This window comes from Etheostoma cragini, chromosome 5 (genome assembly GCF_013103735.1).
Source record: "Etheostoma cragini isolate CJK2018 chromosome 5, CSU_Ecrag_1.0, whole genome shotgun sequence".
Lineage (NCBI taxonomy): Eukaryota > Metazoa > Chordata > Actinopteri > Perciformes > Percidae > Etheostoma > Etheostoma cragini.
In genome coordinates, this window is record NC_048411.1 from 25,407,320 (window position 1) to 25,420,768 (window position 13,449).

General features: G+C 38.3%; 1 protein-coding gene across 1 annotated transcript in view; it reads left to right on the forward strand.

The window, feature by feature from the left end:
* Positions 1-13,449, forward strand: part of mapk1 (mitogen-activated protein kinase 1) — a 25,571-nt gene that overhangs the window by 11,424 nt on the left and 698 nt on the right. The window contains exons 2-9 of the mRNA XM_034871531.1: positions 2,378-2,560; positions 3,628-3,817; positions 4,152-4,268; positions 4,650-4,764; positions 5,853-5,984; positions 6,757-6,866; positions 7,160-7,288; positions 9,883-13,449. The exon at positions 9,883-13,449 is cut by the window's right edge and continues 698 nt beyond it. Coding sequence (XP_034727422.1) covers positions 2,378-2,560; positions 3,628-3,817; positions 4,152-4,268; positions 4,650-4,764; positions 5,853-5,984; positions 6,757-6,866; positions 7,160-7,276 — 964 coding nt within the window. The 3' untranslated portion in view covers positions 7,277-7,288; positions 9,883-13,449. The remainder of the gene's footprint in view (positions 1-2,377; positions 2,561-3,627; positions 3,818-4,151; positions 4,269-4,649; positions 4,765-5,852; positions 5,985-6,756; positions 6,867-7,159; positions 7,289-9,882) is intronic.

A 13,449-nucleotide genomic window follows, 5' to 3' on the forward strand; every position in this document is an offset into this window, starting at 1 on the left:
TTGGCTGCTTAGAAATTAAGTGTTAACGAGCAGTTGGACAGGTGTACCTAATAAAGTGGCCGGTGAGTGTATGTCTGGCCAGTTTTGTTGCCCTACACCAGACTTTATCAATTGGCAATCTTTGGGACAGAATTTCCTTCATTACAATAAAACATTAACCTCAAATGTTTTTCTGATGATCAAAAACGTACTTATTTCATGTAACCCTAAAAATAACTACGAAAGGAAATTGTATTATTATATCGTATTAGTCACAGCATTTGACAGACATTTTTATATTCCCATTTTATTGGAAAAAATAAAAATAATGTAAGGACAGCTTTTGGGAGTCAAAATTGGCATTCAAGATGCAGTTTTAGCCCCAGTGTGGGAATTCAAAATATAAAAGGCTGAGTGAGTGTGGGGAAGTTGACAGACATTAAGGCACTGAAAAGAGCCAGAAATTCAAGAGTGGACATGTCTGTTACCTGGAATGGTGTGGCGTAAGTGTCTCATTACAGGCAGCGCCAAGATTTCAGACTGGCATTGAACAATTAGTCTGCTGAGTGTAGACAGTCAGATATTTTCCCACTTATTTTGTTAGTTTTTATTGCATTTTGCCTTGGAATCATCAGTTTTGACAACATCGTTGTGTAAAACAGTAACTTTATCATCACTCTCAAACTTCTAACACAAACACCTTAAACTGCTGGTCGCTAAAAAACTGCTGTTTCAGCACAGTGGCACAACGGAAAACAATTAAAAGCAAGCAGAGTAAACACAAATCCTAAACTCTCACAATACCATATGAATCATGAACATGTTAATACTGGTAAGAGTCATGTCGAATAGAAAGGGCCTTCAGGCAAGAACATAGCCCAGTTTACACCATATCTTCCTCCTCTTTATTCATGCCAAAGGGCATCCCGGGATTTACATCTGCTCATACACAGAAGTTTAATCTTTATCTTGAGATTCTTTTGGTCTCCTCTTGAAAAGGTTAGCAAAAATGCCCTTTCTCTGGATCTGGCTAAAATGTAAACGCCGACAGACCGATGCAAACGTGCTTTTTCATTCCTTGTAGCCTATATTTTATACTTTTGATCATTGGGTTTTAAGAAGCCAATATTGCAAAATAGAGCTGAGCTGCCTGCTACCATTCATACAATAATTTTCACTTATTGAGTACTGAATGTTGGTGAAGAATTTTCTATTCTAATATTCTAAAGTTGTATCATACTTTGAATCATAGTATAGTCATAAAAGGGGCAGGGGAACTAGAGTGAGGTGAGCTTATCTTGATCAGGATGTGCGAGATCTTTTGGCTCTTTCCGTTTGCCTTGTATAGCACACTTTAAATGCACTGGTGTGCTGAGCAATGCGCAGCTTGATCACATGCGATGCCACTGCATCCTCTCAGCTGATCTGCAGTGTTCTGGAGCTGCTTGGTAGCTGGACCAAGGTTTTCTGTGGTTGGATTTTTCTTCCACGCGTACGTTCCTGTTCTTACTTTTATCTAACCAATACTGCTGCGGCCTCATTGTTTTCTGCTCCACTGTATTAGAAATGTAGTTGCCTTGTTAAGATACTGCTAATACAATCAGAACATTTCTTCAAATTAAAAGCAGGAAGCAGCATTTGTCACCCAGGTTGGGGCCTGACTCCTGCTGTTCAATAAAACTTGGCCTGCACAGCAAGATATGATTACACTTTTCTGTTCCTTTTGGTCAGTGTATCATTTTAAATTTTTATGTTTTATTATGCTGCTTTTCAGGTTCAGTTTTATTTTGAGGTTGTACCAGAATAGGTTTACATGGTTTTTATTTTTTTTAAACACAATATTTTTGTTGTTCCGCACATTGCAGCTCCTCTTTTTACGCGGTTTCTTTGGGTCTCTGTTTTAGCTACTGAGTGAGACATCTCACTTCTATACTATCTTTGTTGGGAGTTGCATAAGCACAGTAACTAGGTAAGATCACTTCAGCTAGATGACTCTTGGTAAGCCACCTTGTCTTGGCTAGTGATGTAGAAAGCCGTAGAGATTTTGAACAGCTCACCTGGAGATTGAAGGCAGAGGACATTCAGAAACCTGTATCTCACTCAAAACAGTATGGATAGTTTTTTTTTTTTTTTTCTTCAAGGTTTTATGCGTGTGGAAGCACCAGAGACACAAAATAACATCCCAAATCCTAGAAAAAGTGATTTAAAATTTTTTATCTATCTATCTATCTATGTATCTATCTATCTATCTATCTATCTATCTATCTATCTATCTATCTATCTATCTATCTTTATTGCTTTTTAAGTCTTTTGCTCTTTCAGCATTGAAGCCGAATTGTTGGCTTTTGTGTTTTTTTGTGTTTTTAATTGCTTTTCTTTTTTCTTTTTAATAATTAAGCTCTGCCTATGACCGGGACAACAAGATACGTGTGGCCATTAAGAAGATTAGCCCTTTTGAGCACCAGACGTACTGCCAACGCACCCTGAGAGAGATCAAAATCCTGCTGCGCTTCAAACATGAAAACATCATTGGCATCAATGACATCATCCGCACACCAACCATTGACCAGATGAAGGACGTGTATCCTTTTACATATACCTCTTATGATTTATACATGTGCTATTGTATTTTATGTGCCGGCAGTTTAATTTATGTACTGTAGGTTCATCCTTAATGGCAATCATTAGTCTTTGTTTTGCAGTTTTAAGGTTGGCAATAGCATGTTAAAGTATTTGTGTTTACACTTGTGCTTTTATGCATATTTATTTCAAACAATTAAAATTACTTCTTTGTGATGAGTTTTGTCTTATACGCTAGCATTTGTAGTTGAATAGAGGTTTTGAGTTGTATTGTATTACTTAATAGCCACCTGTCGCCATATATTTGGAAGAAACACTCTTCGCTGTAGCCCAGCAGCAACAGTAGCAAACTGGTTGAGTACATAGTCAGTTTCATAACACAGTGGGTCTTGCCTTGAAGAAATGGCTGTGACTAAAGCCTGTAGCTACTCTGCTCACTGTTTCCTTCTTTCCAGATTAGAAACAAAAACAATAAACCTTCACAGCTCCCCAGTAGACAATAAAGACTAACTAACTATCTGTCTGTCTCTTGTGTAAGATCAACCTAGTTATTTAGGTAGGGCCCACATTGGCCACACACGGTTTCAGAACTTTGTAGTCATAGGTGTAGAAAAGTCCTCAGTTTGACTGCCTTTTCATGACTCTGCTAGCCTGCAGGAACAACAGAATAAGGATAATTGTCTGGGCTAAATGATGCAAGGTTTTTCATTTTCTTTGCAATGCTAATAAAATCCAATTTGAGTTTGGCAGTAAAACCTAAATGTAGTATGGATACTTGAACTGGGCAATAAAAATAAACAAAACAACTAATCAGACTTTGTTGTACTCTTCAGGGGTAAGCAGCATGCATGAAGTAATACATTTATTATTCATATTTTTTTGGTCACTTTTTGGTTAATTATTCAGCCCGGTTGTATATCTACAGATCTTATTTTGAAGGCCATAACAATGTGTTCCAGATGGACCTCAAAATGTGACTTACAATTTAAAAATAGCTTTTATATTATTTATGCGTCTAAAAACAGTGTTTTTCATAAAGTCAAAGTTCTTTAACCTGGTGTTGTGCAGATATATTGTCCAGGATCTCATGGAGACAGACCTGTACAAGCTCCTGAAGACTCAACACCTGAGCAACGACCACATCTGCTACTTTCTCTACCAGATCCTACGAGGGCTCAAGTACATCCATTCAGCCAACGTCCTGCATCGGGACCTAAAGCCCTCCAACCTTCTGCTTAACACCACCTGTGATCTCAAGGTAGTGTCTCAAAGAGAAATTCAGTTAGGACTTATATAGTTATTTATTTTTTCGTCACTGATAATCCTTGTTTTGTTCTACATTCAAGATTGGTCAGTGAGTTTTAACAGAAAACTGATAACTGACCCACATAAAGATTGGCACAGTACTAGCACAAGATGTCCGCCTGACGAGTACACAACAGCCATGCAAACCATTTTTCTAAACTGTCTGAACTTTTTTTTATGTCAACCTGTTGATGGCTTTAACTGCTCAATGAAATTCCATCCAGTTTGTTTCGATCTTGTGTCCTCTAAAGTTGTCTGTCATTGTCTTGTCACTCATCTTTCTGCAGATCTGTGATTTTGGTTTGGCTCGTGTGGCTGATCCTGACCATGATCACACAGGTTTCCTTACAGAGTATGTAGCCACCCGTTGGTACAGAGCACCTGAGATCATGCTCAACTCCAAGGTGAGTGCTCACCTGCCGTAAAATTACAAGTGTGTTATGTATTTGTTTTTGTTTTTGGTCAAAACCTCATTCATGCATTTTATTTAGTAAAGTTAAATTTGTTGACAAAGCATACTGACTGTGCTGGTGCATGTGTTTCTTACCATATATTTTTGTATCCTTAAATTAGCTGTTTTTAAATCTTTTTTTTTTTAGCTTTCTGAATCCTGCAGATAGACAAACTAGTGATTAAGGCCTTTAGTCTTACTTTGCCCAACAAGAAATAACTATTTTCATTCATGTTATGTTAATGGTATTAATGACATAATCCAACAGTTGATATCATATTAACTTTAAAGACACTGGAGTCATGACTGTGACTTTGTGCCCTTTAAATATCAGGGCTATACCAAGTCCATAGACATCTGGTCAGTGGGTTGCATCCTGGCTGAGATGTTGTCCAACAGGCCAATCTTTCCCGGGAAGCACTACTTGGATCAGCTTAACCACATTTTGGGTAATGAATCTCTCTATGTGCAGTGTTTTTAGGATTGATGTGGTGATGTAGTTTTGTTGTTTAAAGGATGAGGGGGAACACATTTGTTAGTAGGAAATCTACGTCAACCTAGTATCATTTGTGTTTAAGTGCAAGTTAACAAAGACTTCAACTTAAATGGTCAGTTCATTAAACCTGCTATTGTTTGCATAAATTTGGGTTTTCAAATAGAAAAGGTTATGATGAAAAGAAGATGGTTTCAGAAAGTTTTAGTGAAGTTTATTCTAGTCAATAAGACAATTAATAAATAATAAAATAAATGTATTTTATGAACAGTATACTGATTCTTTTCATAATAGTAGTCCTATTCAGAATCTGTGTGTGAACCATTTTTGCTGGAGTGGAAGCTATTAAGATATTTAACTCTGAAATAAAGGTATGTATGTTTATGTAGTTAAAGCAACACCAAAGATTCTTTTGTACTTTAAAATAATGTTTTCAGTGGTTCATCAACTCGTAACAGGGTGAACGGCACTTCTGCATTTGCTTTGCGGCTCTTTATCTTCTATAACCGCACTATGCCAGTTTGACAGATTGGGTAGCAGGATCTGTAGTTCCAATGAGACAGCGGTGCTTTAAACAAAAAAAATCTGATAATCGTTATATGGAAAATAAAGTACAAACTGTATATTTTGCCTATCTCTCTCGACTATTTATATTTACAGTAGGATATCATAATGATCGCAACATATGTCAGACAAATGTGAATATGTTACAAAATGCAGTGTTGGTTGAGTCTGCATAAAAGATTTGATAACTTTAGACATTAACTAATCTTTCACACTCTGTCAGTATCACACTCGCCATCAGTAGCAACAGCTTCCTGGTGCCAGTCCATGGCTACTCTAGCTGTTAAAATTCATTTATATAGTTCTACTTTTTGTCTTGGTGCTAGACTTCTCTCATCTGTCATTTAGTTGTGCCTTTAGACTACTTACTGAAAACTTTGAGCGGGGGCTGTGTAAATTATTAGACTGTGTGTTCATTTTGAGTTCTGTAAACAGTTTTTAAACAGAATCAGAAAGTAATTATTCTCTTTATCCTTTTAGGTATCCTGGGTTCTCCCTCTCAGGAGGATCTCAACTGCATCATCAACATTAAGGCCAGGAACTATCTGTTGTCCTTGCCTTTGCGCTGCAAAGTGCCATGGAACCGCCTCTTCCCCAACGCCGATCCCAAAGGTCAGAGCCAGGACAAATTCTTTATTGACTTAATGTTTCATGGAATTTCTGGACTATAATGTGTCTTTGAGAGGTTATGCTGCAGACAAGTAAGAGTTACCGCCTCTAAACAATTTCCTGAGAGAATCCCAGGAAAAGAATATCCTTTTATGGGGGGCAAAACACTTGCCACAACCACAGGCAAAACAAGTGGCAAATGTTTGGGGTGATATAGTAGATTGGATGCAACCAAACAAATTGTTTGTCAGCACTGGACTTTTTTGGAACTTTATGCCTTAGGTAATGTGTATGTGTACATATGTATATGTGTAAAAATGAGTCATAGTTTTCTATCTGGAAATAATCCAACAGCATGTAGGGTGTGATGGTGCCCTCTAGTGGGCATGCAGACTCATTGTTTCATAGTTATGTTAAAGAAGACATACCATGCTCATTTTCAGGTTATTACTTTGTGTTTCGGGTTTCAACTAGAACATCGTTATGAATCTAAATGTTTTTTTTTCGTACTGTTTGTCTGAATATACTTGTATTCACCCTCGGCCCGAAATGCTCCGTTTTAGCACCTGTCTCTTTAAGCTCCCCTCCCGAAAAGGCCCAGTCTTTTCTGATTGGATTGCAAAAAAACATATGGCTTTTAAGCATACATGTGACATAGGAAGGGAAGCCAAATCTAAATGGCTTGTTGAATCTTGTGTTTTCTGCTCTCATCAGCCCACAAAAAAGTGACTTTTACATGATGTCCTATTCAAATGTTCTTCTCCTCATGCTGCAGCTTTGGACCTGTTGGACAAGATGTTGACCTTTAATCCTCACAAGAGGATTGAGGTGGAGGAGGCCCTGGCACACCCTTACCTGGAGCAGTATTACGACCCCACGGATGAGGTGAGATGGTCAGCATGTGCAGTATAGCCCTGTTTAGAATGAGGATACGTAATCTTTTGGTAATCAAGATATCATGCTTTGAGTCTTTAGGCATTTAGGTTTCTCCATTCCTTAAATTTAAAATCAGAAAATTATATCTACATAACTGAATGATGTTGAGCATATTTTAAACATGGTGCACTAGATTTAGCTGCTCTGTTATAAGTTATAAGGTTATATATGTTATAAGGATCAACAACAGAGGTCTCCACTGTGCATTTACATCAATATGACCTCTCCGTCTCCCTTTGTAGCCTGTTGCCGAGGCCCCATTCAAGTTTGACATGGAGCTAGATGACTTACCCAAAGAGACACTAAAGGAGCTCATCTTTGCAGAAACTGCACGTTTCCAGTCCGGCTTTCGGTCCTAACATTTCACACAGGTAAGTCCACATTACTCGCATTCCAGTATATTACTTGAAAACCTACACATTCTCTGAGAGGAACAGGAATCAGACCTACAGGTAAAGAACAAGCAATTACAATTACCATTAGCTGCACTGAAGTCTTGAAACCAACTTTTCAAGGGTTGACCTTGTCCCTGCCGTGAACATGCAGTAGCGTTCAAGAAAACTACTTTAAACACTAAAACTGCGTGTGGGTAGAGTTACATATTAAAAAAGATGATTTGTAACTTTTAAATGTTTTTAAAACAGTGTAATTTCCCATCTGGTGATTATAATTGACTAATCAATTGTTACCTGGAATGACTCATCAATTATAATTGATAATTATAATTTTTATGCTTCCGCGTTAAATCTATACTGTGGCTACGTACGTGGAGACACAGACCCTACGACGGATGCAAATCTTACTATGGCAACGCCAGGACCCGCCCTTCCATAGCATTCATACACTACTATTGGCCAGGCGTCCAATCGGCTATCCTAACCTTAACGACTCCAGCTGTCAATGCCTAACCCTGACCAATCGATGGCTATTGAAGGGCGGGTCTTGGCTTGGCTATAGTAGGATTCGCAGCTTGAAATGCCGAACCCTAGGCTGTAGCCTGACACACAGCCTGGCACACCTCAAAAAATGTAACGGCACGTCACGGCAACACATTTCCTGCTTCCCAATCTCCATGAACAACAGGAAATCAAGGAGAGGGTTAAGTTTTCCTGCTACAGATTCCCCACCGTGGTCAGAAAGCACAGGGGAGACTATTTGTTTCTCAGACTTTGACTCTAGAGTCGCTACTTACTCCGAAGCTGATCACCGCCACTTTCTCTACCGCACACTCCCCACACACACACACATACCGGCCCGGCTATTAAAAAGATGGACGCACACACAAGCCCACAAGTATAAACTTCAGGCCCCTTATGTAGGCTGGAGCCCTGCATTTCAATTGTTTTCCTTGCACCACACTCATGCAAAAATACATTTGCCAGTGTTTATCTTAATTGCACATTACTTCAGTGATTAAGTAAATCCATGTCAAAGCCATTTAAGAATCAAGCACCTAAGTAAAAATACAGATTCTCCAAAGTTCAGTACAAAAAATCTTCAGAATAATAAACAAATCAATCAACTAATCGAAAAAAGAATCGTTAGGGAGAGCCCTTATTCATAAAAAAGGTTAAATATAAAAGAGCAATAGGAGATAATGTTATAATTTTCCTCACTAGCTACACTCCTATGTGATTTCTCTCCCCCCCATCTCTGCTCACCAGCTGCTCGCTGACAGGCCTCTTGTTGTGATAATTACTATCAGGGCTACATTTAATAGCCTATAATCCCTATTGTGTCAACGTTTGTAATTACTGTGTTTCCCCTCTGCAAGTATTTTAATTCACAACATGAGTCAACTGAAACAGGAGTGTGACATCTCCTACGTTAGAGGAGCTGCTCTCTGCACAGACAGCAGTTTGTTTCTGCAGCTTTAAAACTTATTTTTACATCATAATAATAAAAATGATATATTTAAAGACACATTAACAGAAGTTACCGATACTCAATATTATTAAGTTTGCAAGTGTAGTAAGTGTTGACCTAATAAATTTCTCAGTAGGAAATATATTGTACAAATATAATATGACTTCATTAATACATTAATAGGAAGTTCTTACATAAGCCTTTGTAACTTAACTTTTTAAGTGTTAATTTGTCATTTTAAAAAGTGTTCTTTGCTGTGGTGTTTCTGCACTGCACTCGTCTCTCGCTGGTGGTCAACAGACACTTACAGTTGTGGGGGGTGAAGTTAAACGTCTCTGTAGGCGTCATACTTTTTTTACTTCTTTTTCTTATTTCAAATAATCAACAAATGTAAAACTCTTAACGGGATGGTTCGGAAGTGTGATTGTATGAGGTTTCTGACAAAAGAGTCAGTTTAACAAAGTTACACATTAACAAAGTTACACATTTTTGGAGGTGCGCGTCGAGCTACGGAGGAGGGCTCGGAGCGGGTTCACGGGCGAACGCCTTTGATTCGACGCAGAAGCATTAAACAGTCTTAAGCAATGTATTGGTACGGTTGACAGGGGTCAGCAGCACATTTTCAAAACGTATCTCCTAAAATAAAATAAAAAAAGAGACCACTTACAAAAAACAATATCAGTTTAAGGTCACGCTATATTAAGTCTGTTTTTACTGCTTTAACTTGCCCTCAGACATTCTTTTTCTGAAGCCTTCATTTCCATCTATGCTGTCTTCAAATCCACCAGTCTGATCTACCGCTGCCTCGGTTAGATTGTTTGTGTTATTGTGTGACTTAAAAATTTTAAAGGGTTATTTTGGATTCCCCAAAGTCATGATGACAACCAATTAAAAATAAAGATAGAAACAAAGAAATACAAGATAAGTACATTGGAATTGGGTCAAAAATGCATCTTGACTATGGAAACCTAACCCTATTTGTTATTAGTGAAATCCCCATGAAATGCATGTATTTATGTCAATGTAATTTTTACTTTAAATTATTAGGAAAAACTAACGTGACAGCTCATCACACAGTCACTGTTTTTTCTCCTTCTAGATATTTCTGTGGACGGGCTTCAGCGTTGCCACTGCTCCTCCTCGCCTCCACACTGTTGCTGTGACATTTTTGTCTTGGTTTTAACTTTACTCTCCTATTGTCCACATCACCTGGATTCCTTGGGTCTCACTTGTCAAGTCCAATTTGCTCAGGAATGGCGTCAGGAATCAATCAATCAATCAATCAATCAATCAACCATTCTCTTGTCTCCCTTTCTATTTCTCTTTACTGTCACTATCTCTATCTATTGCTCTCTGAGGTGGGGCGGGGGGGGTTTCAACATCACAGCTTATAGTTTGGGGGGTGAATTTGTGTTTTAAGCCAAGATAAACAATTTGTGTGTCTCAAAGGCATTTGGCTAACGCTACTTCTATTCAAGACCTTTTTAGTTAAATGACGTGATAGACTAGCTGTCGTGTTTTTGGTGCGGCTGTCGTGGTTAGAACTCTGCCTACATTGCACAGACAAGCGACGGTAGATTACTAAAAATAATCCATCATAAAAAGGTCTTTTGAATTTTTTAACCTTTGTCGCACTGTTACAAGGGGTACCTTGATCTATATCTTTCTTTTTGTTTCTCTTTATCGCTTTGAAAACAGAAAAACTGAATTAAAAGAACTGATTTATGCAATGAAATCACATAATCAGCCGCAGACAAAAAAGGGCCAAAAGCCATCACTTGGTGTTGAGGATCTATATTTTAACAGATACCTATTTTAATCCTTGACAAACATACACACACAGAAGGCCCAAATGCAATTAAATACATATAAATATAAATTATATATATATATATAGCTCAAAGAGTCTTACGCTATGTTAATGGCTAGAGAGAGCTAGAGAGAATGGAGTGAGGATAGGCGAATCAGATGAATTTATAACCTGTTCTTGTTTTGTTTCCGTTTTGTTTGTTTTGAACTACAAAAAATGCCTGTTTTCATTTCTCATAGGCTTCAGTAAAATGTCAGGTTGTGTATAAATGCACCACATTACAAGTGCATTGAAAGATTTCACCATCAATTTCTGCCTTAGCCATGAGAAACCTAAAGGAAAACTCTGTTCATTTCACACAAGTCTGTATGTACAGTGTGAAATATTTCATATGGGAGAAAACTGCGTCAGGCTAGGAATTCAGTTATCACACAGAACTTGTTTTGGTCTGGAGGAAATGTTGTCGTGCCTCCTTTTACTTCCTGTTTTGTGATTTCTTTTGTATTCTTCTTCTTCAGTCTCTCTCTCTCTCGCCTTGTTAGAATGATACTGTGCCCTTTGCATGACTGTTATAAGCTCTGTATACAAAGACAACGATGTTAAGTGCCACACGAGCCGGGCTGATCCACCAGGAGAGCGCCCAGCCTCTCTGTTCTACCTGTTTGTGGTATATCACACTTCCCAATCACACGGTGCTTTTTGTCCGGTTTCTTTCTTTTGCTTCAGCATTTTCTTTCGTCTGTTTTTATGTCATTTCCTTTTACCGATTTCAGTCTTGCATGCTAAGACGTGTTGTTGTGATTGCAAATAGGAGAATAACCATATATCTGTATTTTTACCAATCGCACAGAAACAACAAAACATGTTGTTTCCTCAACCTGGGGAATGGGATCCAGGCGTGATACAGCTGAAAAGGTTGCTCAAACTTAATCGATCAGGTTTTTCATTTCGTCCGCTGTAACATTTCTTTGCTTTAAATTGCACATTTTCACTATAAAAACCGTTGGCATTGTCGGTACCAAAAAGAAGCAGAAGAAATCAAGACCATAATTTCAGTTCTTGTCAGTTACTGCTAAATCAAAGGCCCTGAACACCCACACAGGTGTTTTGAGGTAACCTGGCTGATTAGACCTCTTCCCGGGACTGTGTGGGTGCGTATTGACTGATTGACAACTCATTAACATCTGCCTAAGTCTGCTGTTAGCTTTGTTGCACCAGTTAGGGCGGGACAAATGACGGCGTTACCATTCTTATTGGTTAACCTAATAAGTTGCCTTCTGAGCTCTGGCCCACTTACACTTTAAGCAGAGGACTAATCAGCCAGATCAACTGAAATCAGCTGTGCGTGTGCTCAGAGGCTTTAAAGACTGTTGAATTTGAAGATTTCATTTCACGCAAACAAATTAAGACTTTAAATATGATATAGACAGTATGTGGAAACTTTTTTTGGGGGGGGGAAACAAGCCTGAAGCACCGAGGCTGTATCAACACACCGTGTCATTTCATTAGAGTAGCACTGCAGCATCTAATGATAGCTGTCATTTCAGTTTGTTTACAAGTGGGCCTCAAATATTTGCTTTCATCCGTTTCAAAAGACATGCTCATTTGGTGATGCGTTAATGACCTTATGTATGAAACAAGTATTATTCACAACACTAAAGCATCTCTCAGTAGATTAAAGTCAAAATTTACCTGAAAAGATTCTTCAAGAATCTTCCTCTGCTGGCACTTAAAGTAAGAAATCAGAGATTTAAATCGAAAATAGGACAATTTTAGAACTATTGCGCTGCTTCAGGTGATTGTTTATTCTTTCCGACTATGTCTGCGGCCTGTGGGGGGAAAAAAAAGTATTTGGCAAGCCGCAAACTCATATTTTTATGTTTTAACTTTTGAATCTTATTATACATTTTCATACATAGCAAAAAGCAAGTCTGAGTTGTAGAAACATTTCACTTGAGGACGGAGCTGCTCTGGTAGAATTAAATTATAGTGGGCACAGCCAAAGAACCAGCTTTATTCTCTCTCTGGTTCTGGCGGAATGATGTTTGACTGAAACTGAGTAGGAGCTAAGAGAGGAGGCTAATGCTCTATGTACTCAAGCCATAATCGGTCAGCGTGTTGCAACTCTGACCACACCCAACAGTGATGTCACAGCCTGGAGTACACTTCTAAATCACTTCAGCCCGATTAGAAGTTAAACCGCTGGAGGTCTGCAAAAACAAGATTTCCAGATGTTGTGAAGTAAGACCTCAGCTTGATCTGTAGTTATCACAGCAAGATGGCTGCTCAGAGTTGAAAGTCTTTAAGAAAGATACAAAAATGTGCAGGTTCCAATAATAAATGAATGATGTCCTTTCAAGGCAATTCCTCTGAACACATTTAAGTAAAATAACTGTCTCAAACTCATACTGTCTATTTGACATAGAAATAGTGTGAACTTGCACACAGGAAACCTTGAAGAAAATATAAGAAGTAACGGATCTGTAAAAAAATAGAATATTAGAAAAAATCCTATTTTATATGTAAAAAATAAAATTGTTCAGAGTTCCCTCTTTGCTCGCACCCAAAAAAAACTATTGTTGGTTCCCATGATCGATCTTGCTCATCCGATGACATTTGAAAGATGACCAAACTCCATTGCAGAATTGACCGCTTTTGCACTCTCAAATTTCACGTGATCGTGAGGTAAAGATATGTCCCAGTGCTCGTAAAATGTACACGCCAGTCTGCCACACGATGATTAAATGCACTTGCTTCTACAGCAGTTATGATGGGACTTGTAATCCGAGGTGCCTGTTGGGACTTGATTTACCTGTAGATAGTCTTTTTTTTTCTGTGAGGAAAGGGGGGGGGGGG